The 23478-nt window shown below is 49.1% G+C and overlaps 1 protein-coding gene across 1 annotated transcript in view; it reads left to right on the top strand.

The window, feature by feature from the left end:
* Positions 1-1288: 1288 nt before the first annotated feature.
* The window catches only part of LHFPL6 (LHFPL tetraspan subfamily member 6), a 209254-nt gene continuing 187064 nt past the window's right edge, over positions 1289-23478 (top strand). Inside the window, exons 1-2 of the mRNA XM_068168618.1 lie at positions 1289-1619; positions 3938-4499. Coding sequence (XP_068024719.1) covers positions 4115-4499 — 385 coding nt within the window. The 5' untranslated portion in view covers positions 1289-1619; positions 3938-4114. The remainder of the gene's footprint in view (positions 1620-3937; positions 4500-23478) is intronic.

The raw sequence follows: 23478 nt of genomic DNA, 5'->3' as shown, positions 1-23478 counted from the left end.
TTGTTCAGGTCCTCAGCACCAACTGCTCGAATGAGATTGATCCCATCACATGCTAATATAGTTGTATGCCAGGTGGAGGTAGCACAGAGGTAGCCGTGGGGGGCATGGCTGTTTGGGGCACACAGCTTCGTTGTCTCCCTTGTGAGCACATTACTGCATGGATCCTAGCACTCAGCCTATCTTTAACCTACTTCTTTGATTTGAAGCACTTTTCCTTAAATGCACTTGAAATGTTTGGATGGAAAACTTGATCTTGCTAGAGAGTTTCCAATCCATTTTTTATCCCTTGAGAAAATGTGCCTGTTCAGTGGTGTTCTGATTTGAAGACTCTGCATTATGAGGGAAAAATTGAAAGCCTTCTTTTTCAGGTCCAGTGAAGGTGCTCTGTAATTTCATTCTGAACATGACTGTTGTTACTATTAAATGGTGTAAACACAGACTGAGTGCAATAAACCTCACTTCCATTTAGCATTAATAATATTAATGAACAGCACTTAAATCACATGCCGTGTTCCAGGACTGCAAAAGAAACATTACCAAAGAGGTTTTACATGTCTGGTGTTGACATAATTTACACTTGGCAGAAAATTGTCAACTGTCTTAAGGAATTTATTCAAGCTGCAGGGCGGAGAGGCAGAATAGGCAATCTCTTTCTCTCCCAGAGGCTCTGCGTGCACCACCCCTCTTCGCCCTCAGAAGGCAGCCCCTCCCCAAAACTTTACCACTTCAGACATTCTGGGAAAGGACTAGCGCTCCTGTCTCTCCGCTTGACCTAACTCAGCCAGGATGAGCTGCTTAGTACTCTGGTCACATTTACTCTCGCTGTAGACCAGCTCCCGAAACGTTGCAATCAAAATGCTGGATCAGCAGCTCGCATGCAGGCACACACACACACACTTATCACACGCACACCACCGGGAGATTAGCCCGTACTTTCCCATGTAAGGGCTGCAGCCTTCCCCCTTTCCTTCTATACCCCTTCCCCGCCGGCTTTTTTCCTCTCCTGCCTTTTTCTCTCCTCCATCCCCGGCTCCACCGCTCAAGGCACCCACCAGCTAGCGACGGAGCCGCGGCGGGTGGAACAGAACTGGGACCCACCTCTCGAGTCCCGTGGAACCGGGACCCACCGCCCTAGCACCACGAGGGCCGCGAGAGACGGGACCCACGTCCCGCCCCGACCCCTCGGAGTCAGGACTCCCGCCGCGTCCCGAGAGGGCTTGGGGAGGCCCTCCCCTTCCCCCGTCCCCTGCTCTCCCCCCGCGCCGTCTCTGCCGCCCGGCCCCTTGTCCCTGGCCCCGTCCGCGGCCCCGCAACTGCGCCGTCCGCGGCGGGTCCCGCCCGGGTAGGCGGCGGCGGGGTGAAGGGGAGGAGAGGCGGCAGAGTGTATTTTGCTTCCCGAGGAATCAAACCCGGGGAGAGAGAGGAAAGTGCAGAGGAAGGGAGGGAAGGACGGGCCGGGCTAGGGAGGGTCCGGGTCCCGGTCCCGCCCGCCTCGGAGCGCCCGCGTTGTCTCCGCGCCGGGACCGCGGTGGAGTCGCTTAGGGCGGCCGCCAGCCGCCGGCCCTGCACCCATGTGCTCCCGGCAACTGCAGAGGGCAACCCCCGCGTACGGCGTATCAGTAAGTAGCCCTTCATGTCCCCGGCACCTTGTCCAGCCCTATCCTGGCAGTCCTGGACCTCCCGCATTCCCTGCCCCTCCCGGTCCCCCTGCACCGGTTACTGTCCTGGACCTCTGCCCTCCCGCACTCCGTGTACGCTGCATGCCCTGTGCGACTCCAGATCCCCGACCCCTCAGAACCTCCTTCCCCTCCCAGGCCCCTACCCACCTTGCACGGCAACATCCCCTACATCCCCGGACCCTCATCCTCTCCTGTATCGCACCGACACCCTGCCCATCCCATCCTTTGCCCGTTCTACCGGAGCCTTCAGATTCCCTTCCCCTCCTGGATCCCCACCCCTCCCATCCTTTTGCCTTCCCACATGCTACCCCTCCCGGGCCCCCGTCCTTCCCGGATCTCCCTGCCACCCCAAACCACTCTCCCTTTTCGGCCCCCACCCTGTCTTCCTGGCTCTGTACTCTAGTCCTCTCGGATCCCCTGTTCTTCCAGCATCTCTGCCTTGCCAGCCCTTCCCCGCCTGCATCTCCCTTTCTACCCTTTCCTCTCCCAGCCTGTTTCTCCCGGGCCCCCTGTCCTCCCAGCCCCTGCCCCTCCTGTATCCCCTGCCCTTCCCGGACCCTCTGCACCCCAGCCTACCCCTCCCCGGACGCCCATGCACCCTCCCGGCCCCGCGGGCGCGGCGCTTCTCGCCCCGCAGCCTTTCCCTCCCATCATCTCGGCGAGTTTTGGTTCCCGGCCGCCGCCTTCCCTGCGGGGCAGCCGGATATCTCCTCCGCCCCCTCCTGCCCCGGGAGGGAGAGGAGTGGGGTTTCGGGGCCGGAGGGGCGATCCCGCCTCCCCGGAGAGCGCCTGGGCTGTGGGCTGGCAGTCTCCGGAGAAGCAAAACTAATGCCCCGCCGGAGCGGGCTGGTTTGCAGGGTCCTATCCCTGGAAGTCTGGATGTTGTCCCCTTTTTCTAGCCGTGCCTCCTCCCCCGATTCAAGGATGACCTCCCCCAAGTGCCGTGACCCACTTTTGCCTTAGGCGTTTGTTGTCGTGGCAAGACCCAGACAGACTTCTCCAGAAGAAGCGTCTGGCGGGATGGAGGCACCCTGTGCCCCACGCTCTTATCCTCAGGGATATGGTCTCTTGCCGGTTGAAAGGCATTTTCGTGGCTGGGCTAGGAACAGATAGGTGTGTGCTTCTTGAGTAGCCTCTCTTAAAATTATAGGAGAGACTTCTTAATGTTTGAAAAGTAAGCAAAACTTTTGTGTGGTGCACATGCTTCATTTGACTTACGTTCCCTCCTTGTGCTGAAGTAGTATTAATTTTATTGCCTGTACATCAATTAAATTCACTGACTGGCATCTAATCATGCTTAGGAAAGAGTCCCTGTAAATAGCTACTGCAATTAATTTGGCAGCAGCTGTCAGAAATGATCATAAGTTCACAAATGCAGTCAGAGTAATGATCCAGCATGGATCTAACAAGACCCCCCACCCCAGTCTCTGGGAAGCGGCATATGGGCTTCTTGACAGTCAAACACATTTGGTCACACTGATACTGAACTCAGAGGCTGGGAGTTGTCCAAGAGTGATGTAGAGAGGTTAAGGGTCCTGGATTTGGGCTGGGAAGAGGCAAAGAAGAGAAAGAGCTGAGCAAGGGCTATCAAGAGAGATCCCTGTGTTTCAGTCATGTACTGCTTGAGGCTGCATGAGGGTGACTCCAAAAGATGTGACTGTATCTGCTCCTACCAGGAGCCCACCTGAGGCTGGGGTTCCTGGCACTTCTGAACCGTTTGTACGGAGTTGCCAACAAGGGAGGGGTGGAAAAAATGTCATCTTAGACTTCTCATGGGGGTGTGCTAATGAGGTTTGCCTCTGCCACAGGCATCTGATCTGGAAAAGCCTTAGGCGCAGCGAGCAGTTTCCCTGAAGCTGCGGGGCCATGCCAAATGGGAAGTACTTTCCCTGCAGCATCACAGGAGGAAGGCCTGACTAGCTAAGGAGAGAGACCTCACCTTTTTTCTCTCTTGGTGCAGGAAAGACCAAGAAAGGTGTTGGAGAAATGTAAGTAGGCAAGTTCACAGGGAGCCCCTGAAGGTGGCTGCAGAGCATTCCTGTACATGCCAGCCCGCTGCTCCCACCACCATCCTGCTATCCGCAGCAGCCACTCTCCTTGGCAGTGATTCTAGTGTCTGCTTGCAAGGATGGGGCAGAGAAGTGAGGTGTCCTGATGAGCAGTCCGTAGGAAGGACCCTGGCAGAGAAACATTTTTCCCTAACATTATTTCTGAACCTTCTTTTTCTCATTTGTTTTTTGTGTGTGTTACTTAATTAGGAATCTTTGACACTTCATGATGGGAGGAAACATCCCCTCGGCTGTTAGGATCCAATCTTCTCCCAGTGCGAGGATTTGCCAAGGCTGAGAGACTCCGGATTATCCCTAACCCTCCTCTGACAGACACAGCTGCTTCTCTGTTGCCCGCTGGAGAGGTCTCTTGGAGCAGATACAGAGATGGCCTCCAGCCTCACCTGTGCTGGTATCATCTGGGCTTTCCTCTCCTTCCTCTGTGCTGCTGCCTCCTGTGTGGGCTTCTTCATGCCCTACTGGCTCTTGGGGTCTCAGCTGGAGAAGTCGGTTTCCTTCGGCACGTTCCGGAGGTGTTCGTACCCGGTGCGGGACGAGAGCCGCCAGGTGACCGTGATGGTGGAGCAGTGCGGCCGCTACGCCTCCTTTCAGGCCATCCCCAGTGCGGAGTGGAGGATCTGCACGGTGGTGACGGGGCTGGGCTGTGGCCTGCTCCTCTTGGTGGCCCTGACGGCGCTCATGGGCTGCTGCGTGTCTGAGCTCATCTCCAGGACTGTGGGCAGGGTGGCAGGAGGCATCCAGTTCCTGGGGGGTAAGTGCTTGTGTGAGGAGGCGATGGGAGTGTCCGGGCTCTTGATTTGCGTGTGTGGAGACTCCCCATCTGCTTTAGGATGGGGAGGGGCTGAGTCAAACGTCCTGCTGGTGTCAGAGTCCCCTTGGGCTCCTCAATGGTTGTGCTGGTTGTCTGCATGTCTGATTGTGGCCCAAAGATACAGGCACTTGTGGTCACTCATTTGTGCTTCAGTGCCTGCTTGGCTGTTGTGCAACCTTTGAGAGCTGCGTGGTAAGTCAGCTTCTGTGTGTCAGCATCTTCACAGTGGTTCTGTGGCTGTAGTTTGCAGCAGAGTTGAGCCAGGATGGAGATACCTGGAGAAGTGTGGGGGCTGCAGAGCCCCATGGAGTGCTGAGGATTTGCAGAGGAGATGCTATCTTCTTTCTCTTTCCTACCTCCACCACTGGCACAGCTTCCTCCACCTCTGCTCTCCGCAGCTGTGTGGATCTGGCAGCAAGTCTTTGGCCCGTGTTTGAAGCAGGGGTTGTTCATCCTCGGTGGAGGTGACCCACCATCTCCAATGGAGCCCTGCCAGGCCATCTGACCTGTGCTGCCTGCCTGTGGTGCTGCAGGTTTGTCCATGGGCTCCTCTCCTGTTTTACCTTGTGATTGCACGGAGCATTCACAACTGTGGAGTGTTTGAAGGGTATAAGACCATGAGCAGGATCCCCAGGCATGCTTTGCAGGGCAGTTTTCCTGGTAAATCATCACTCTTGTCATGTGTGACGTGGCTCAGCGGCACTCGCTTTCGCCTGGTGCAAGCGTTCCACCGCCCGCCGGTGCCTGGCCCTCTACGGGATGTCTTTCCCTGAGCCTGGGTGCTGGGGCAGCTCAGCTGCCAGTGTTCCAGGTGCCCGATAGAGTCTGGTCCCTGCAGGGTGCCCTGGCTCATGGCTTGGAGGAGCAGGCTGCAGTGGGACCCCCACCTCTCTCCTCTACCAACAGAAACTTGCTCTGCAAGGGCAGTCAGGATATATCCCAGATCTGCAGCAGTAAGGAAGCAAGAGACAAAAGCCCAGTGCTGTCCGGTTCAGAGTGGACACCTGAGACAAGGAGTGGGCCCTTTGCCAAGGCTCCAGCCAGGTGATGCCAGCAGAGCTGCTTCCCAGCTGCGCAGAGCCCTGACTACTTTTTGAGTAGTTTCTGCGCTCCAGAGCACTTCACCCTTCCCTCGGCTTCGTGACCCACAGGCATTCCTCTGCTTAATCTGGCTGACAATATGAATGTGCAGCAGCTGCTGGAGAGTTAACTCTGCTGGGAGCTGCAGCTTCTTGAAGCCTGCTCCATTATGCAATTCCAGCCAGGCAGTGAGGGGGTGGAGGCATTTTCAGTTCCATGACACGCTGTAAGCCTGCTTAGTCTGGCTGTATTCAGGCCATCTCAGGCTGGTTTGTCTCCTCTGGCTTTATTTTGTGTTTGTTCCCTTCCTTGTGGCCAGACTCTCCTGCCTGCCCACAGAACGGGGCCAGATGAGCTCTTGTCTGCTTATAGCCACCCTAAACACCACGCCAGCTCCAGTGGGGTGGGTGGCTGCCAGGGGATGCAGGAGGAGCTGCGTGCCCCTGTGATACTGATACGGGCTGAAAGTGTGCCTCCTTTTTGGATGTAGGACGGTGACTCCTGTGCAAGGAGGTGAGAGGTCACTTCAGACCACACTTTGGCCACCTCTGGAACTTGTCCCAGCTGACTGGGCAGCATGTCATCCTGGCTAAGTGTGAGCAGGTAGTGCATGTCCTTGCTAGGTGGCAATTCAAAGAAATGTGAACTGGTGACAGGAAACAAAAGAATTGCCAACAACTTTGCTTACAGTTCAGAAATTAGTTACACAGCATGTCTAATTTTCCACTCTGCTGGCTTGTATGGTTGCCTCTCATCTCACTCAGCTCTGCTGGAGGTGTGTCAGAAATGAGCACAGTGAATTCCCATCACTTCTCTACTTGCTTAAACCCCACTCTGGGGACGTGAGGGTGAAAGCCAGCGGTTTGGGTGAACCGAAGTGACATGCTAGGGCAAAGATCAAATCCTCACTCTCTTAAACAGGTCTGCAGCTGCTATAAATTAGTATAGCTTCATTGTTTAAACAACATGACTCTGTTTATTCAGATGCCTAAGCCAGGCACTATGATTATTAGGTCATTTGATGTCAAGATAGCCACAAGGTGATTGTTTTATTTACTAACCAGGAATGCCAGCTCTTTGTTCCTGGTGCTGCAGTTGTAGATTCAGTTACATGCCATGATGTGTGCTTTGAATATGTCTCAGTGACAGCACAGTAACTCTTATTTTAATTGACCTCCACTTGGAGATCTAACCAAACAAAACCCTCACAGATACATTTTTGACTAGGTAAAAGAATTTTCTCCTATCTTGATATGAAGAAAAGGCCTGGTGAAATAAACAGCCCACTGAGTGATGCTAATAATTCATCCTCTGTGTTAGGGAAAGGAGATGGCTCAGTGGCTCCACTTGGTTTTCAGCTGCGTCACCTGAACCAATACCCTGTGGTGGGGTTGCTCCCGTGGAGGATGATGAGTGTTAGAATTAACCATGTTGCTCTTGAAGTTAGAAACCAGTGTGAAGGTGCACTCAGCATAGCCACTTTGTGACCTCAGTGGTGTGCCGTTCGCCTGGGATCCCAGGGGCTTGCATAACGTGATTTAAAGACATGGACTCGATGAGGAGCTGAGCTAGCTGACGGTGGAGTCACCCCCCAAAAGTGGGTGACATGTACAAGTCCCTGAAGCTGTAGTGAGTCAGAGCACCAAAGCTGCTACAACTAACTTACTGCAACACTGGAATCATTTTTACTGCTGTGGTGGGGTGGCAGAGGTTTGCTTACCAGAGGCCTGATCCTCTTCTTACGGCAGTGCAAAGGAGGAGTGACTCCAAGTGGGTCAGTGGAATAACACCTGTATAAAAGTAGTGCAGCTTGCACCAGCTAAATGGTGCCAAGCTTTTACTGCTGGGATTTCCCCAAGTTGTGTAATTCACTCACAGGAGTGAATTATTCATGAGTGCTTGTACCATAATCTGCTGTTCTCATAGAGAGTGACTGGCAGAACCTGCAAGACACTGCAGATCCGTGCAGAGTGGAAAGGGTTCCTTAGATATTTGTGGATCATACCTACTTGGGCTGCATCTGCTATTTCAGATGATCCTGGCTGTAGAGCATGCATCTATTTTGAGCTGACAGGGATGATACATCCTGCTTCTGCTCCTAGGAGGAGGACTGCGTCATAGACTTTTCCTTCCAGTTGCAATTATGGGAACCACTTCCTCTCCCATGCACAATCAGGTGGCAGCACTGAAGCCATTCAAGCAATTGCTTACCAGAAAGACAATGACTGTTTAGCTTTTTCTGAGGCATTTTGGTAGTGGGTAACAAGGGGCAGCCAGCACCCCAAGGCCAGCCATTTCTGCAGTGGCTGGCAGTGGCTTGCAGTCCACGGCTGCTGAGCTGCTGCTACGTGTCTCAGAACATGCTGCATGGACCTTTCTGTTTGATTGCTTTGGAGAACTGACAACTGAGGTGAAAGTTATGCTGTCTGTAACCTCTTGAGGGCACAGCTAAGTAGATGGATACAGTCTTCACTGATAACAGTAAGTGCAGTGCTTCCAGCTGGTTTCCTGCGAGAGTGTGGAAGGCTTAGGAAAATGTAATGTAGCCAGAACAGGTTGCAAGGGTGTATCTTTGACCATAGCTTTGAGGACATTGACAGCTGGAAGTGAAGTTTAACAGATCTATGGCAAATTGGAGCCTGTAATTATTGATCCTCTTTCCATTGTGCCATGGCAAGTCAATTCCACTTTAATGGAGAGACAGAAATTTGCAGGTAGGTGACTCAGATGTGACAAACTAATTTGGTGAGTAGTTTCACCCTCTGAATGCAGAACAATGATTTTAAGAGCACAGCAGTAATTTTAAGAACATAATGAACTTAAAGGTTACCTAGTTTTATGAGAGGCAGTGGATCAGAGGACACAAGTATTACAAGGATGGTCAATTCAAATAGCGTTGTGCTGGCAAGGGGAAGCTCCTCATTAAAATGGACAGCATGGAGGAATTACAGATGAAATCTGCATTAGCTCAGAGCTGCCTTTGACTGCATAGGACAGCTAGGCCAAGCTCAGAGGGGCACTAGTCCAAGGGAACAAAGTATGAAAGAGCCTGCTGATGTAGACCTCTCCCTGAGCCTGGCAATTTGGCCCTGAGTCTGAGTGGCATGTGAGAGGTGAGCCCTTTCCATGATGGCTGAGTAACCATGAGGTCTGTACTGTTGTCTGTAGTACTGATAGCTCATTGATTGCACTCAAGCAGAGCACAAGTTGTGCTACTGCCTTTGGTAAATAAGCAAAGTTTCCCGCAGTGCCTTCTCTTCCTTTCCCTGTTTCTCTGTTTTGTTTCCCTTATGTCTCTTGGGAATGCTGAAACTCCTGAAACTGTGGTCCTTGAATTGCTGGCTGGAAACTCGGGAGAGCTCTTGAAGCAGAAGGTGTTGAGAGGAGTGTTTGGTCGTTTGAGAAGAGGAGGACTCAGATCCCAACAACTTCTGATTTTTTTCTCAGTTAAGAAAGTGAAGGGAGAAACCTAAGTCACGTCTGAAGCAGCGTGCCTGGCAGTTAAAGACAGCCTGTGGGGCAAGGGGAACGTCTAGTTTAGATTCTGAGACTGGCTAATCAAAAGTCATTAGGGACTTGGGTGAGAGTGGTTCCAGCTGGCTACAGGGACTAGAAACTCCTACAGAAGCTTGATGTGGAGCTGGAGGAAAAGAACTGCAGGCATTGACCAGTAACCTTTATTTTGTCTGACAGCTGAAGTGAAACTCTCTGTTTTCTGTCTGGAAGACTGAGGGCAGGATTATTTTCTGCCCATGGGGAGAAAATGTAACTGGGAAGAGACTTGCTGGGGAGGGAAGATCTGAGGTGATCAAGAGAATTCCATGAACAAATGGTTGCCCCAGACTCTTTTGCAGTTCTCCCAGGCCTATCTCAGCCATTTGCCCATCTATTCCTGTTCTTCCCAACTCCTCCTGAAATTTGTACCTGAAAAAACCCTCAGGTATGAAAGCATTCATGACCTTTTAGTCCTTTAAACCTAAAAATATGCTTTGAAGGGCTTCCCTGTTGGAAGAGGCTGTGGAGAAGCATGTGCTTCTGTCCAGCACCAAGCAGCCTTCACCACCTGCAAGTTAGCTGCCTGGGGCTGTGTTGCCACATCTTCCTCTTTTCTCTTGTGAGATACAAAGCTTTAGTGACTTTGCTGTGCTCAGGTGACAGGGCAATTCTCATTCTAGGCACAGGCAGGCTGCAGGCTGGGTGTCAGTACAGTGTAGCACCACAGGAGTGGCTAATGAAATGCCTTGCCCGGAGGTGAGGAGGAAACAGGGAGCAAGGTGCTGCCAGTCATTACTAGTGAGCGATTGCCTGCCGTGTCCTGGGCTGCCAGATGCAGCACAAGTAAGGTCAGCAGAGAACACTGCAGCGATTGATCTGCCTAGCATGGCTCATGGGACAGCCTTCATGTGATTTTGGTTTGGAAAAATGTATCTCTGAGTAAAAACCTTCTAGTCTGGATCGAGTTTGCTAAAGTCAGGATCTCCATGAGTGGTTCCAGTGGTGAATGACTGTGACTGGTTTTCTTCCAGGTCGATACCATGGCCAAGTCCTGTTTGCCTGAGGATCATTACATCGTTGTTATTTTTTGAGGTACAATGGTTAGGATGTTTTTAATCCATTTAAGCTGTGCTATGTTGTGATTTCTTTATCAGAATAGCCTGTGTAGAAAGTGCTTCACACCTCTCCAGTTTTCAGTAGACATCCACTACAAGATTAAGGATCGTTTATGGTTTTGCAGCTTCATCCCTTCTCAGGCTCACTCTGCCTTGCTAAACTGCATCCTGTGACTGCTGGTGCTATGCTCAGTATTTGCTTCCCCAGGCTGTGGGCTACCTTCACATGCTGTGGTAGAGCACAAAGTCAAATTCTTGGATTTAGACTTGGAATCCAGGTAAGTAAGGAAAGGAAATGTTACTGCCTGGGGAGAGGTGCAGAGCAAGAGGCTTTAAACACTGATGTTACCTTAACAGATTTCGTAGCATATGTTTTACTGATGATTAGCCATCTCCCTCTCTGCTGTATTTAGACAGCAATTAAAATACAAGACAAATTCAGGAGTGAATCTGAACTGATGCATTATAAGTCCTCTGTCACTCCCAGTGTATAAACAACATTCATTAGATTCCTGCTCTAGCCTGTGTTGCTTAAATCTTTCCTCTATGCACGGGACCCTGAATCTGCCTGAAGGGGAATGCAAGTTAGCAGGTGCTTATCTGAAATAACTGAAGAAGAGGTGCAGGCTTAGATACTGGATGCTCTTACGAGAGGATCCCATTGCCCGTGGTTGCCTTCTCCTTGCTCACAGAAGTTTGTGCTTCAGGCTTGCTGAAAGCTGCTGGCCCAACAGATCTAACAGCACAACTTCTGGTTGAGGTTGTCTCCTGAGGAGTCCTTCTGAAGGAGACTTGAGTGAGCCAATGTTTCCCATTTAAGCTAATGCCAACTGCTTTAACAGATCAGGTTAGCAAGGAAGACTTGGTAATAAACATCACTGGTCATAGAGTGCAGACTCAGTAGCTGTGAGTGGCCCATCTCTGCCAGCGAAGTCCATGGGCAGCACAGAGCAAGCAGGGAGCTGTAGTACTATTGGAACAGTGGAGATGCAACTTGAAGACGACAAATGATGTGGAGAGGATCCTCCATGTCTAGCAGTCTGTTTTTTCCCTTTCTGACTCCAGCAGCTTCAGATGTATCAGCTCTTAGTGTTTCTCTGATTACTGACAAAGCAGCAGGGCCCTGGTGGGCTGCAAACGCTTGCATGTCCTTTGAAGTCAGTGACAGCACAGGTCACACCTGGATTTCTGTCCTAGAAGTAAGATGAGTTGATTGTGACACTGGCCTGACAAAGGTGTGGTTTGAAGGCTGTTTATTCATGAAGATCTGCTCTAGTGAATTAGCCTGTTGATACTGTATTAGTAGTATCAGTCAGTCAGGGTTGGAAGGGACCACAAGGATCAGCTAGTTCCAACCCCCCTGCCATGGGCAGGGACACCCCACACTAGATCAGGCTGGCCAGAGCCTCACCCAGCCTGGGCTTAAACACCTCCAGGGACAGGGCCCCAACCACCTCCCTGGACAACCCATTCCAGGGCTTCACCACTCTCATGGGGAAGAACTTCCTCCTCCCCTCCAGCCTGAATCTCCCCACCTCCAGCTTCATTCCATTCCCCCTAGTCCTATCACTCCCTGATATGCAAACACAGTCATTTTGGGGGTGGTTGGTTTGGTTTGGTTGGTTGGTTGTGGTTTTTTTGTTTTGCTTGTTTGGGTTTTTCATTTCAAGACTCTTTTCTCCTAATGTAAATTTGGGCTAAATACATGGAAGGAGAGAACATGCAGAGTTTCAGCCTGAAGCAAGTTCTGCAAGTTAGATTTTAGGTGCTTTGGAAGCACATTTACAGTGGAAATGCTGATGTAGGAGGAAAATAGAAGGAAGACTCGCTCTGTTTTTGTTCCTTTTCCTGTTGATGTCGAGTATAGAAGTGGTGCTTTGAATATTGTTGCAGCTGTGTTGGATGGAGCAGAATTTTGCACTGAGAAGAGAATTTTTGATCTAAAGAAGTCCTAGAGTGCTGTTTTATTCATCTGTAGAATGAAGTTCAGACTTCTTTCCCCACCCCCCCTCTTTCATTAGAGAGGAACAATGATGCTCAGCACTTCTGTGACACTTTTAATTTCCAAAGGCTTTGCTTGCATAACCTAATGAAACTTCAGAAAATGTGAGGCAAGGGAGCAAATAATGTATTGTGCTGATGCAGAGTCAAGCTAAATTCAGAGTTCCATCACTTCAGATCCTTTGCATTTGTGTTGATTGGAGCAGAGTCTGGTGTGGAATTAGCCATTTTGTTTCTGCTCTGGAATGCCTGGCTTCTTGTGCTCCCTGAGCTCCATGAGGTATTTGAATATTGCTGGGAACTTCACTTAGGCATCAAAATGCTTCAGTATTTCCCAGTGCAGATGAGGTCATGTGCCCCACAGAGAGGAGAGAATTGTTCCTAGTGTTTTCCAGGGTTGTGCCCAGTGTTCAATGTCCACATAATCTGCCTGTATTGTTGTTGCTGTGTGTGTTTGCTTGGGTTTAATTTCTCTCAGGAAGCTGCTGAGCATTCCAGTTGGCATTTTTCACAGTACTCAATTGCATTTCCTACTCCTTGCTCCCACCCCTTGATTTCTCCAGTACACATTTTCCCTGTTTAAGCTCTTTGGCCCTGTAAAGTACAGTAAGACAATTTTCAGTCTCCTTCCTCATTTCAGTGAGGCCAGGCACAGAACTTGAGGGCAGGCAGTGTATTGTTTCCATCCAGTGAGCAGTGAGGAAGGAGCATGGCATGCTAAGAAAAAGTGCTGTGTTTGTACCACCAGAGGTGCCCCCACAGCTGCATCCCTTCTGTGGCCATCGTGCTGCCTGCGCCCCCTTCAAGAATTTTCCCTTGCTCTGTGGAGTACCTTCCTTGACTTCAGTGATGCTGAGCTTTCTGTGTTGCCAAAATGCAGTGTCCTTAAGTCACAGAGGACCAAGAAGGACATCCTCTCCTTGGTCTTGAAATGACTCTGCCACCACAAGACATCACAGGTCAGAGAGACAACACTGCATTTGACAAATCCCTTCTAGTAGCTGTCCTGTATCTTCTCAGGCGTGAAAAACTGGGCATGGTCAATGCACCCTGACAATGCTGGTGATAAGGCTGATTCACTAGGCTTGATTAGATCTCATTTACATTGTTTATTCCACTGTCAGTCCCCTGATGTCACAGGTGCATCTGAGAACAGAGTCAGACTTTCTTCCTTAGAGCCTGACCTGCTGCAGTCAACAGCAGTACTCCCCCTTGGGACTCAGGGGAGGGCAGGATGTGGAGCTCAGCTCCATTGCTCCTCATTGTGGCTAGTGGGATTTGGAAGAGGTTGCTGCTGTGTAGCCACTCAGAGACCTTCACAAGATGGCAGACCCTACCTGATTTCTCACTACAGGATATTAATTACAGCAGGACAAAACTCCTTGTCAAGGGAGTTGCTGTGCCATGAGCTGAGCTATGCTTTCCTTCATAATCCTGGTAACCTCCATTCTTCCATGGAGGCCATTCTGAATTGATTTAAAGGTACAACTCTTCCCTGGGCTCACAGACTCTTCAGTACTCTTGGCAGTGGTTTGTAGGAATATAAGGAAAATGTTAATGGAGAAAAGCCTAAGCAGTTAGCTCTTGGAAATCCTTGTTATTTTTATCTTGTCACGTGGTCCTGAAGGCTCTGGAGAGAATGAAGCAGGAAATGCAGAGTTCTGACAAACACTGTCTCATGTCTGTAGCTATGTAAAGGTTTGACCCTCTCCCTTGCAATCTGGCAGTTCAGATGTCTTGTCTTGTCTCCCAGTAAAGATGCTTCTGTGTGTGAAGTGCAATTACTGATTGGAGAGGAATGGTTCCTAATAAAAGTGAAGGGATATGGAGCTTGTCCCTTGCACTGAGGAGAAAGGCTTTGAGATGAAGCCATGAATTGATCAATCTAGAGTGACAAAAGCTGCTTCTGAAACACAGCACCCTGTGAAAGGCTGTGAAACTCACTGACATAGTAGAGTGTAAGAGAGAGCCTTGCAGCTTCTGCGAGTGTGACTTCTTCACAAAGTCAGCCTTCTGTCTGCATCTGCAGCTAACTGAAAGCCTATTTATGCAGAGATGTTTAAATTTGTTAAGTGTCTCTTTAAATCAGAATGACCTTGGTGCTCAGACGTCACCAGCAATGCAGGCCAGGTACAGTGCATCTGAGTGCCAGTTACTGGGAAGGGTTTACCAGGACACACTAACAAACGTTTGGCTTTCGGACTCTAGCAGCTGGGATAGAGTGATGGCGAGGGACCTTTGTGAGTGTGTGAGAGGAATTGTCTTTGTACTTTGAAACTTTCCTCTGACTCAGCCCAGGTTCTGCTGCATGCCTACAGCACTGAAATGCTTCCTGGAGATTAGCACATCTGCCTGGCAAATTGGCACAAACGTCCCCAGTTGTACAGTGCTGCTTCTGCTGTGGTGCTTGCTGTGATGGAGCAAAGTCTAGAAACCTGTCGTGCTGGGGGAAGAAGCAGAGACAGTTGCTGCTCCAAAGAGATCCTAACTGAAACAGCTGGACTAGGAAATTGAGGGTGCTTTGGGTATTCTTCATTTTTGACATGGTTAGAACTGCTGCTGACTGATTTCTTGTGCGCTTTGTAGAGGAGGGAATAAAAGAAAACCTCTAAGTGTTGGCCTAGCAGTAAATGACATGGATAGAGTTTCCTTTTCAGTAACCTGCATCCCCCAGAGGCCAGGGTTGCAGTTGGCAAAGCCAGCCAAGGGAGAGCATGGTGCTGTGGGGGAAAGGAAGCAGCCGGAGAGGGACAGGAGGGAGCTGCAAGAAGACCTTCACCTCCTTGATAAAGCCGCACTTGCCGTAGCCGCAGACAAAGGTATCTGCTGCTGCTGAGCTGCAGAGGGCCTTTCAGATCTTGTGTGGATTATGTACAGGGAAATGTAAGACTTCTGTGTTGCAGCATGTTTTAGATTTCAAGGAATGCTGTTAGTTTTCAAGTCCTTTTTCTGGCACAGCAGTGGGACCATGATGAATGGCACTAAGGGCTGAGATAAAGCTCTTACCAGCCAAGACAAACCTCCAAACTATTACAGGTGCATGTCACAAAATCAAGAGGCTGTCATGTAAGTCAGGATATTTGTATGAGAAGTTATTTTTGTACAACCCTGGTGGCTGGCTTTGGAGAGCTTTGTTCAGTTTTTAATTGGACACTTTCCTCTGGAAAATAGTCCAGGTTGTGGGCAGACCAGTGAAAGCAGAAGGCATCCGTGTGGGCCAGGCTGCAAGTCTGAGCAGACTGCAATGACAAAACTCCTCAGGGATGAAAAGGTGCAGACCCCGAGCCTCTGTATGGCCTGGGGCCAAGGCAAACACCAATGGTCCATTCCCAGTTGTCCTCCAAATTACTGGTAACTCCCCAAGCCACTGAAATGCCTAATGTAGCTGAAGCTGTTTCCAACAAAGAGGCTGCACAGCTTGTTTGCCTGTTGGTCTTAACCAGAGGGGTTACTCCCATGGATGAATGCAAGCACAGCTCTGTTTGTGAGATCAGGCTTTTCTTAATGCTATTTCAAAAGAATGCTGCTATAATAATAGAGAAGAAAAGTGAATTTTTACAGGCTGAAGTGATGCTTTAGAGACTGTGCTGCATGAGAGCACCGAGCTTCCGCCTTCCACATTAGTGTTATCTTCCACTTCCTATTCCCCTCCATTGCCTTCAGTTAATTTCCCAGGCTATGAAAGGGGACACGGTGGCTGCAGATAGCTTATGCTGAGCCATTCACAGCTCTGCTCAGCTTGTTCCCCTTTTCCATGACAATTTGCAATAACTACTGTGTCAGGAACGAGCTCGGTGACCTGCGAGGGCTGGGACAGCCTTGTGCTGGAGACGGCAAATTCCATTTGAGGCCATTGAGCCAGAGATCCGGTGCTAAGAACACAGGAAGCTGGGGGAATAAATACTGTAACTTTTCATCTCATGCATAAGAATTGCAGTCTATTTTGATCTGGTGATAGAGAAAAGTCATCCTGCTTATCTCATCTAGCATAGTGGCTAGTCTGATTACAAGCCTCTCTGCTTGGCATCTCTTTAAATTCAATTTGGCTGCCTGTGCCCTTGGCACACAGAGGCTTTCATTAAATTTCACAGCAGTTAGTTTTCATTCCCTCTGTGACACCTTTTTATCAACATTTGTCTCTAGTGTAATTTCAAGCAATTGTGCTCCTTTTGTGAAGTGCTTGTACCATAATAATTTACTGGAGCAGGTGGGGGAAGAAGATTCAGACACTGTGGCAAGTCTGTGTAGAAAGCTTAATATATGGGAAGCCAGGTCATCTTGCAGGTGTGTTTCACGTGTGATGGCCACAAGAAGGATCTGCATCCCTTCCTTCTCAGGTGGTATCACTAAGGGCTGTCAAAAGTGCAGTTGAAGAGCTTGCTGCAAGAGGGAGATTTTATTCCCTTCAGGCTAATCACAGTTCTGTTCTAAAAGCAGAGCTAGTAGGCTGCTGCTGGATTGACAAGTCAAGGTTGTGAGGCAGGCATTCTGCAACTTGGGCTGCTCAGCAAGTCTGTGTGAGTTTTCCTTTCAAAACCAGATGAGAAGGTTGCTTTGTTAGGAAAGTGTGTGTGTATGAGTGCAGGAATCCAGAGAACAAACCCAGCTGCTTTCCTTTCAGTCTCCAATACTCAGTTTTTGGTAGGTGGAATGAGGGAATGTGAGCACCAGTGTGGACCCAGCATCTCTGGTTCACATGATTGCCACCTCCTCATTTCCTCAAGTCTGTGTCTAAGTCTGAGGCAGATGCTGGGCAGATTTGTGCAAGTCTAAGTGGGTTTTGTAAGTACAAGTGGTTTTGAAGTGCACTCTGAAAGGCCTTTATTTGCAGAGTGCCAGCCCTCTGAAACGCCATCCCTTTCTCAGTCAGGCAAACCGAGCATCCAAAAACGATGTGCAGTGGCTTCCCAGTGGCATTTTTAAAAGGACCTCATTAAGAATTAATTCAAAGTGAAGTTTAAAAGCTTTTAAAAGTGAGCTTCACATTCAGGGGTAACTCAGAACTGACAGGCCTGTGCTTTCTGCAGGCCAAGCTTGTGAGACTGTGAATTATTTTCAGAATGAGACTACTGAAACTTTTCCTTGTGTCATTTAGAAGGAATTAGTTCAAGTCCATTCAGTTTAACTAATGGAGCATGTTGCTTTCCTTTCCCTAAGGTCTCTTTGGTCCCCTCCTAGACCAAATATTTCCAAAGGCTCACAGTCTTGAGCCTCCTTAAACCCTTCAGGTTTTCCTTGAACACCTCGGGAAATTTGCAGGAGGGACCTTTGTGCTCTGTCGCTGCCAGGGGGAGAAGACCTGCTGAGTGTTTTCCTTGGCAGGGATCTCTTGCTGGGAGATTTCCCATGGAATGGGACTGGCTAGCCCTGTGCGTGCACGGATTCAACATGCTTTTAGTAGGTGATGTCTCAGGCAGTGGCTTGAGTATGCTGAGGAGGAGGCCTCATTGTATCAAGAAAGCGAAGGCGTCTTGCCAGCAGGAGCTGCTGACGTCCCTCGTGTCTCCAGAGAGCAGTGGCTGCAGGGTACTCCAGGTGCCGCTTCTGAACTGGGTACGTAGCAGTGCAGATTGGCACAGTGCCTCTGAAATCAGCCTTGACTTGGGTCTGGCTGGAAGAGGTGGCCTCACACTCTCTTCTGGGCATGGAAAACATCTTTCCAGAGTACAGTTTCAGTACGTGGACTTCTGGCTGCAGCCTGGAGTCTTGCTTGTTTTTTCCAGGTTGGCTGAGTGCATTGGCTCCTGGATGAAGGCATCGCTAACAGCTTCGACACTTTCTTTTTGCCTTATTAGGTTGAAAGTAGGGATACAGATTATTCTTTGCTTAGTGGAAGGGATGAAGTTCAGCATATTTACTCTGTGTTTCCAGCCCAAAATGCTGCAGTGCAAGTGCAGGCAGACCTGGTACAGCAGACTGCTCAGCACTGCAATTACTCTGGGGCAAACTTTTTCCTCCTTCGCACAATTAGTGATTAGTTCACATCCTTCAGTCTGGAGATGCCTGTGAATTCTATACCTGGTGTAATGGCAAAGATCTGAACCACAGAAACCATTTTATGTTTGTAATCTGGTTATGCAGATATCTGGTAGACAAGATCACTTTAGTCATCACTACTTGCAGGAACGTTTTACAAGTGTGCCCAATGGCATCTCTGAAAGAGTAAATAATTAGAAGATCACTGACAATCCAAGCACACGTGAATCCTATGAGAGTTACACCTTAGTGTCTTATATCTCAGAAGACTTTAATGCAAGACTGCTTCCTTTTGTTTCAAGATTGTATGTTTCATGATCAGTGCTGGCGTACACCTGATTTGGTGGGTAGAAGGAAACCAGGCTGTTAATGCCATGTGGGTCCTGACTGGTGTCTCTGAGTATTTATGGGCCTTGCCTGTGGATGTTTCAAAACTGATTAACATTTCTGAACCTAAGTTTGTACTTGACATTTCAATAATATCGTGGCAAATTTGATCAGAGCTCCAAAGATATGCAGTCTTGCTGGCATGTTAGTGACAGTGAAAACAGAAACCATTGTGAAACAGCCTCCTGAAGTATAGAATCTAAGCTGGGTTTTGGAAGGGGGTCTGCAGAGCTGGCTTACTGCCATGGACAGACTGAGGTGGTGTGCAGTAGAGCAGCTGGCATTTTCTGACTCAGGTACCAATCACTCCAGGCTCTGCAGAGTTGTGTGTCCTGTAATAAAGTCACTTGGAAATCTTCTTCTGTGTGAAACATGAACATACTAAATCTGCAAACTAATCTCTTGATTCAGGTTCAGGTAAATGCTGTTTTTAAGTGCAGCTATTCAAGGTGTGTTTTTCAGCCAATGAAGCTCAGCAAGAAAATGCTTTCCTTTGGGTGGCCCTCACAAGAACAGTAAATGTGTGGCTGGTCGTGATTTTAGGCTGTGTGTCTGTCTGTGTAGTAAAAATGAGAAGGCTCAGGGGAGACCTCATTGCTCTCTACAACTCCCTGAAGGGAGGTTGTAGCCAGGAGGGAGTTGGTCTCTTCTCCCAGGTAACCAGCACCAGAACAAGAGGACACAGTCTCAAGCTGTGCCAGGGGAAGTTTAGACTGGAGGTGAGGAGAAAGTTCTTCACAGAGAGAGTTGTTAGCCACTGGAAGGTGCTGCCCAGGGAGGTGGTGGAGTCCCCATCCCTGGAGGTGTTCAAGAGGGGATTGGATGTGACACTTGGTGCCATGGTCTAGTCATGAGGTCTGTAGTGACAGGTTGGACTCAATGATCTTTGAGGTCTCTTCCAACCTTGGTGATTGTGTGATTCTCTGAATGAATTTGTCCTGAAGAGGTGGTGGGGTTTTTTGTGTGCTTGTCTTTGGTTTAGTTTAGTGATAGTCTTCACACATTTCAAAAGGCTGTTGATTCCAGTGGTGTCCCCCAGGGATCAGTGCTGGGCCCTGTCCTCTTCAACATATTCGTTGATGATCTGGATGAAGGGGTAGAGTCAGTCATCAGCAAGTTTGCAGATGACACAAAGTTAGGGGCAGATGTTAGTCAATTAGAGGGTAGAAAGGCTCTGCAGAGGGACCTCGACCGACTGGAAAGATGGGCAGAGTCCAATGGGATGGCTTTCAACAAGTCCAAGTGCCGAGTGCTGCACTTTGGCTATGGCAATCCCATGCAGAGGTATAGGCTGGGGTCGGAGTGGCTGGAGAGCTCCCAGACAGAGAGGGACCTGGGTGTGCTGATCGACAGCCACCTGAATATGAGCCAGCAGTGTGCTCAGGTGGCCAGGAGGGCCAATAGCATTCTGGCCTGCATTAGGAATAGTGTGGCCAGCAGGAGCAGGGAGGTCATAGTGCCCCTGTACTCTGCTCTGGTTAGGCCGCACCTTGAGTACTGTGTCCAGTTCTGGGCTCCTCAGTTTAAGAAGGACATTGAGACACTTGAGCGTGTCCAGAGAAGGGCAACAAGGCTGGTGAGAGGCCTTGAACACAAGCCCTATGAGGAGAGGCTGAGGGAGCTGGGATTGTTTAGCCTGGAGAAGAGGAGGCTCAGGGGTGACCTTATTGCCCTCTACAACTACCTGAAGGGTGGTTGTAGCCAGGAGGGAGTTGGCCTCTTCTCCCAGGCAACCAGCACCAGAACAAGGGGACACAGTCTCAAGCTGCGCCAGGGGAGGTTCAGACTCGAGGTGAGGAGGAAGTTCTTCACCGAGCGAGTCATTCGGCATTGGAACGGGCTGCCCAGGGAGGTGGTGGAGTCATCGACCCTGGAGACGTTCAAGGGGAGATTGGACGTGGCACTTGGTGCCATGGTCTAGTCATGGGGTCTGCGGTGTCAGGTTGGACTCGATGATCCTCGAGGTCCTTTCCAACCTAAGTGATACTGTGAAATACTGTGAAATACTGTGAGATTCAGCTTCTATGAAAGCTGCTGTGATCTAGTTTGAGTAGCATCAGGTGGAGCACCATGCCCTTCAAGAATTTATCCCTTTTATTTGTTTTGCAAAATAGAGCCCCAAATGAGGGATAAAGAGGAGTTTCCTTTCAATAGCACTCTTAGTACGGAGGAGTGATGGGCTGTGTGTGTAGGTGGGTCAGTAGGCATGCAGCCCTTTCGGATGTGATGGACCTAGGCAGCATTTTTAGGTGGAGAGGGAACATAAGCTAATTGTTAGATCAGTTGTGAAACTGCAAATCATTTGCCATATTTCCAGTCTCGAAGAAACCACCCAGGAAACAGGGCAGAAGTAACTAAAGAGGATTTGCAGAGAGTCAGCTGCCACTCAAACAGTAAAGCCAAGGTAGCTAGAGAGCACTTAGGAGGGGAAGAAATTTGGGATGGAAGAGGGATTGGACTACAGTATAGTTATTTTTCGCCTAATCTCTCCTGGTGTTCTACTTAGTCAGTGTGAAAGTTCTCTTAACTGAGAGTTTGACAAGAGTGTAACAGCCTCCAGTGCTTCATTTACCTCTGAGGTTGGTACCTGGTGACCTATGCACTGATCCACTGACACAGCAACCTGTATTTGATCCTAAGTCTAGAAACCATTCACATGTCTCCCGTGATACCACTTTGATTGCTTTTCATGTGTTTCCCCTTTCCTCCCAGGATGCTCTCTGAAGTACTTTATGCCTTATCCAGCAAGCATTCCTTAGTCACCCTGTGAGTGATGGTTCCCAGCTCAATCCGGATTGCTCAGATTCTCTTTGGAATATCAGAGCTTTTTCTGAAGCTGTAAGCACTCGAGGACAATGGAGAATCTCCAGTCCTGCAAACAAATGGTGAGATGTGGCTCCTCCCCATCAGGAATCCAGGTCCACTTTGAAAATAGAGTGGGACTGCTGTGAACCAAAGGGAAGAGGCAGGGAGGTTGGCGGTGATCTTGGAACAGGAGCAGAAAGCAGATGTGGACACGAGCCTAGGGTCTCAGCCAGTTTAGATGTGCATTCACAAGTTACAGTCAGAGTTCTCATTGTAGTAAAACTGTGAGGGCAGGTGCATCTTCCACAAAGCTAATTAAACTTTGAAATGGATAATGAGGGCAAAGCAGGATGGCAGCAACAACAACAAAGAGATTTGAGGGAGCTCAAGACTGCCTAATTGTGGGGGTTTTCCCCTTTGCTCTTTGAGTACACAATTTCATGTAGGCTCTGGCAAAGCTGATGGACAGAATTCAATATTCTAAGTTCTAAAAGCACACCTTTCTGCAAAATCTTTATCTTCACAGTGCCTCTTAGATTAGATGCAAGGAATATTATTTCCATTTTAAAGGTAAGAGGCTAGAAATTCACTGAAGTTTGTCTGTAAAACTTATGTTTAAAGGAGTGTTGAGCAGAGGCCTTGCAAGTCTCAGGTCCTCTGGACAAGCTGTCACAGGGGAGCACTGCCCAAGTACACAGGTATTGGGATGTGCCTCTTCCCTGCACAAGGCTACAGCTAGGAGATTTTCTTTCTGGTGTTTTCGAGGCAGACAGAAATTTATTCTGTGTGTAGCCTGAGCTGATGGGTGGCTGTGAAGAGTGTTGATTGCAAGCTAACACTCACTGTGTCTCAAGGCTATTTACCCCATTGAGCTCCTTGCTGCCATAATTAAATGGCTTGTTTTCAGTCTGGTTGCAGGGAAGACGTGTCCTAAGTGAAAGACACAGCTGATTTTCTGTTCTTCCTCAAGCTCTTGTAATAGTCAATGGTGTCCTGTGGTTCAAAAGAGGTCACAGCTTCTTTTATGTACAGAGATTATAATCTTTCTCCATGCTTGTTCAGGTGACTGTTTTTCAACCTTTTCCTGACTGGCTGACTCCTTAGACTGCTGCAAGGCAGGGCTGAGCTTGCTGTGCTTAGTTGCCTCTTGTGGATCCCTCACAGAGATCCACACAACCTCCGCAGTGTTTGGTCGCAGGCTGAAACCCACCCAAAGGCCACAGTGAAGGACGCCCAGCTTTCCATCCATGGGTTCATGGGCTAGAGCTGCTTTGTTGTGTCTGAGGAGTTTCAGTAAGGACATTTTCTCCTTCCTCTGTACAGAGTGCAATAATCCTGTATTCTTCTGGCCAGAAAAGCAAGCAAGCAAGCAAGTAGTGTATCTGCCACACGGATCAGCAAGGGGATCTTTAGATTAGAGATCTCATGGAGTCATCATGTGCTCATCCTGTGTCTTTGTAAGATATACAACTCCTGCATTTGTGATCTGTTGTGCCAATATGCACCTGGAAGGTTAATGAAACGTGGGTTATCTATTTCCAAAGAGTTAGTAGGGTGTTTCACCACACTTTCTAACTGCAGCTTTCACATGAGCAGTTAATGGCTCTGCAGATTGCATGGCACTGAACAAACAGTGCTTTGCAGCAGGCTGCACAACATCCCATTCACAAGGGAGGAAACGTTTAAGAGCAGTGGTGGACTGAACATGATTCTTCAACTGGCACTACTTCAAACCCTGTGTGATCTTTGAGGTCTCTTCCAACCTTGGTGATTCTGTGATTCTGAGCTACTTTTGAGATATCCCTGTGTTAGAGGAACATACACAGCAAGCCCTGCACAGCAGCTCTCACCACACACACTGTCTTCAGCATTTTAATCTTCAAGCTGCAGGAATCTGAAGTTTGTCTTCGTCTCAGATCTTCAGATTTCAGATCAGATGCTCTGTTGAACATGTCAGCCAAGGGTGAACAATCTCACTGAAATATTTAGAATAGAATAGAATAAACTTTTAGAATAGAATAAACCAAACCAGGTTGGAAGAGACCTTCAAGATCATCGTG

Source organism: Melanerpes formicivorus, unplaced genomic scaffold, assembly GCF_026170545.1.
Source record: "Melanerpes formicivorus ecotype bairdi unplaced genomic scaffold, bMelFor1.0.p_v2 SCAF_144, whole genome shotgun sequence".
In the NCBI taxonomy this organism is placed as follows: domain Eukaryota; kingdom Metazoa; phylum Chordata; class Aves; order Piciformes; family Picidae; genus Melanerpes; species Melanerpes formicivorus.
The sequence above is the reverse complement of the archived record's forward strand: the minus strand, read 5'-3'. Positions and strand labels throughout refer to the sequence as shown.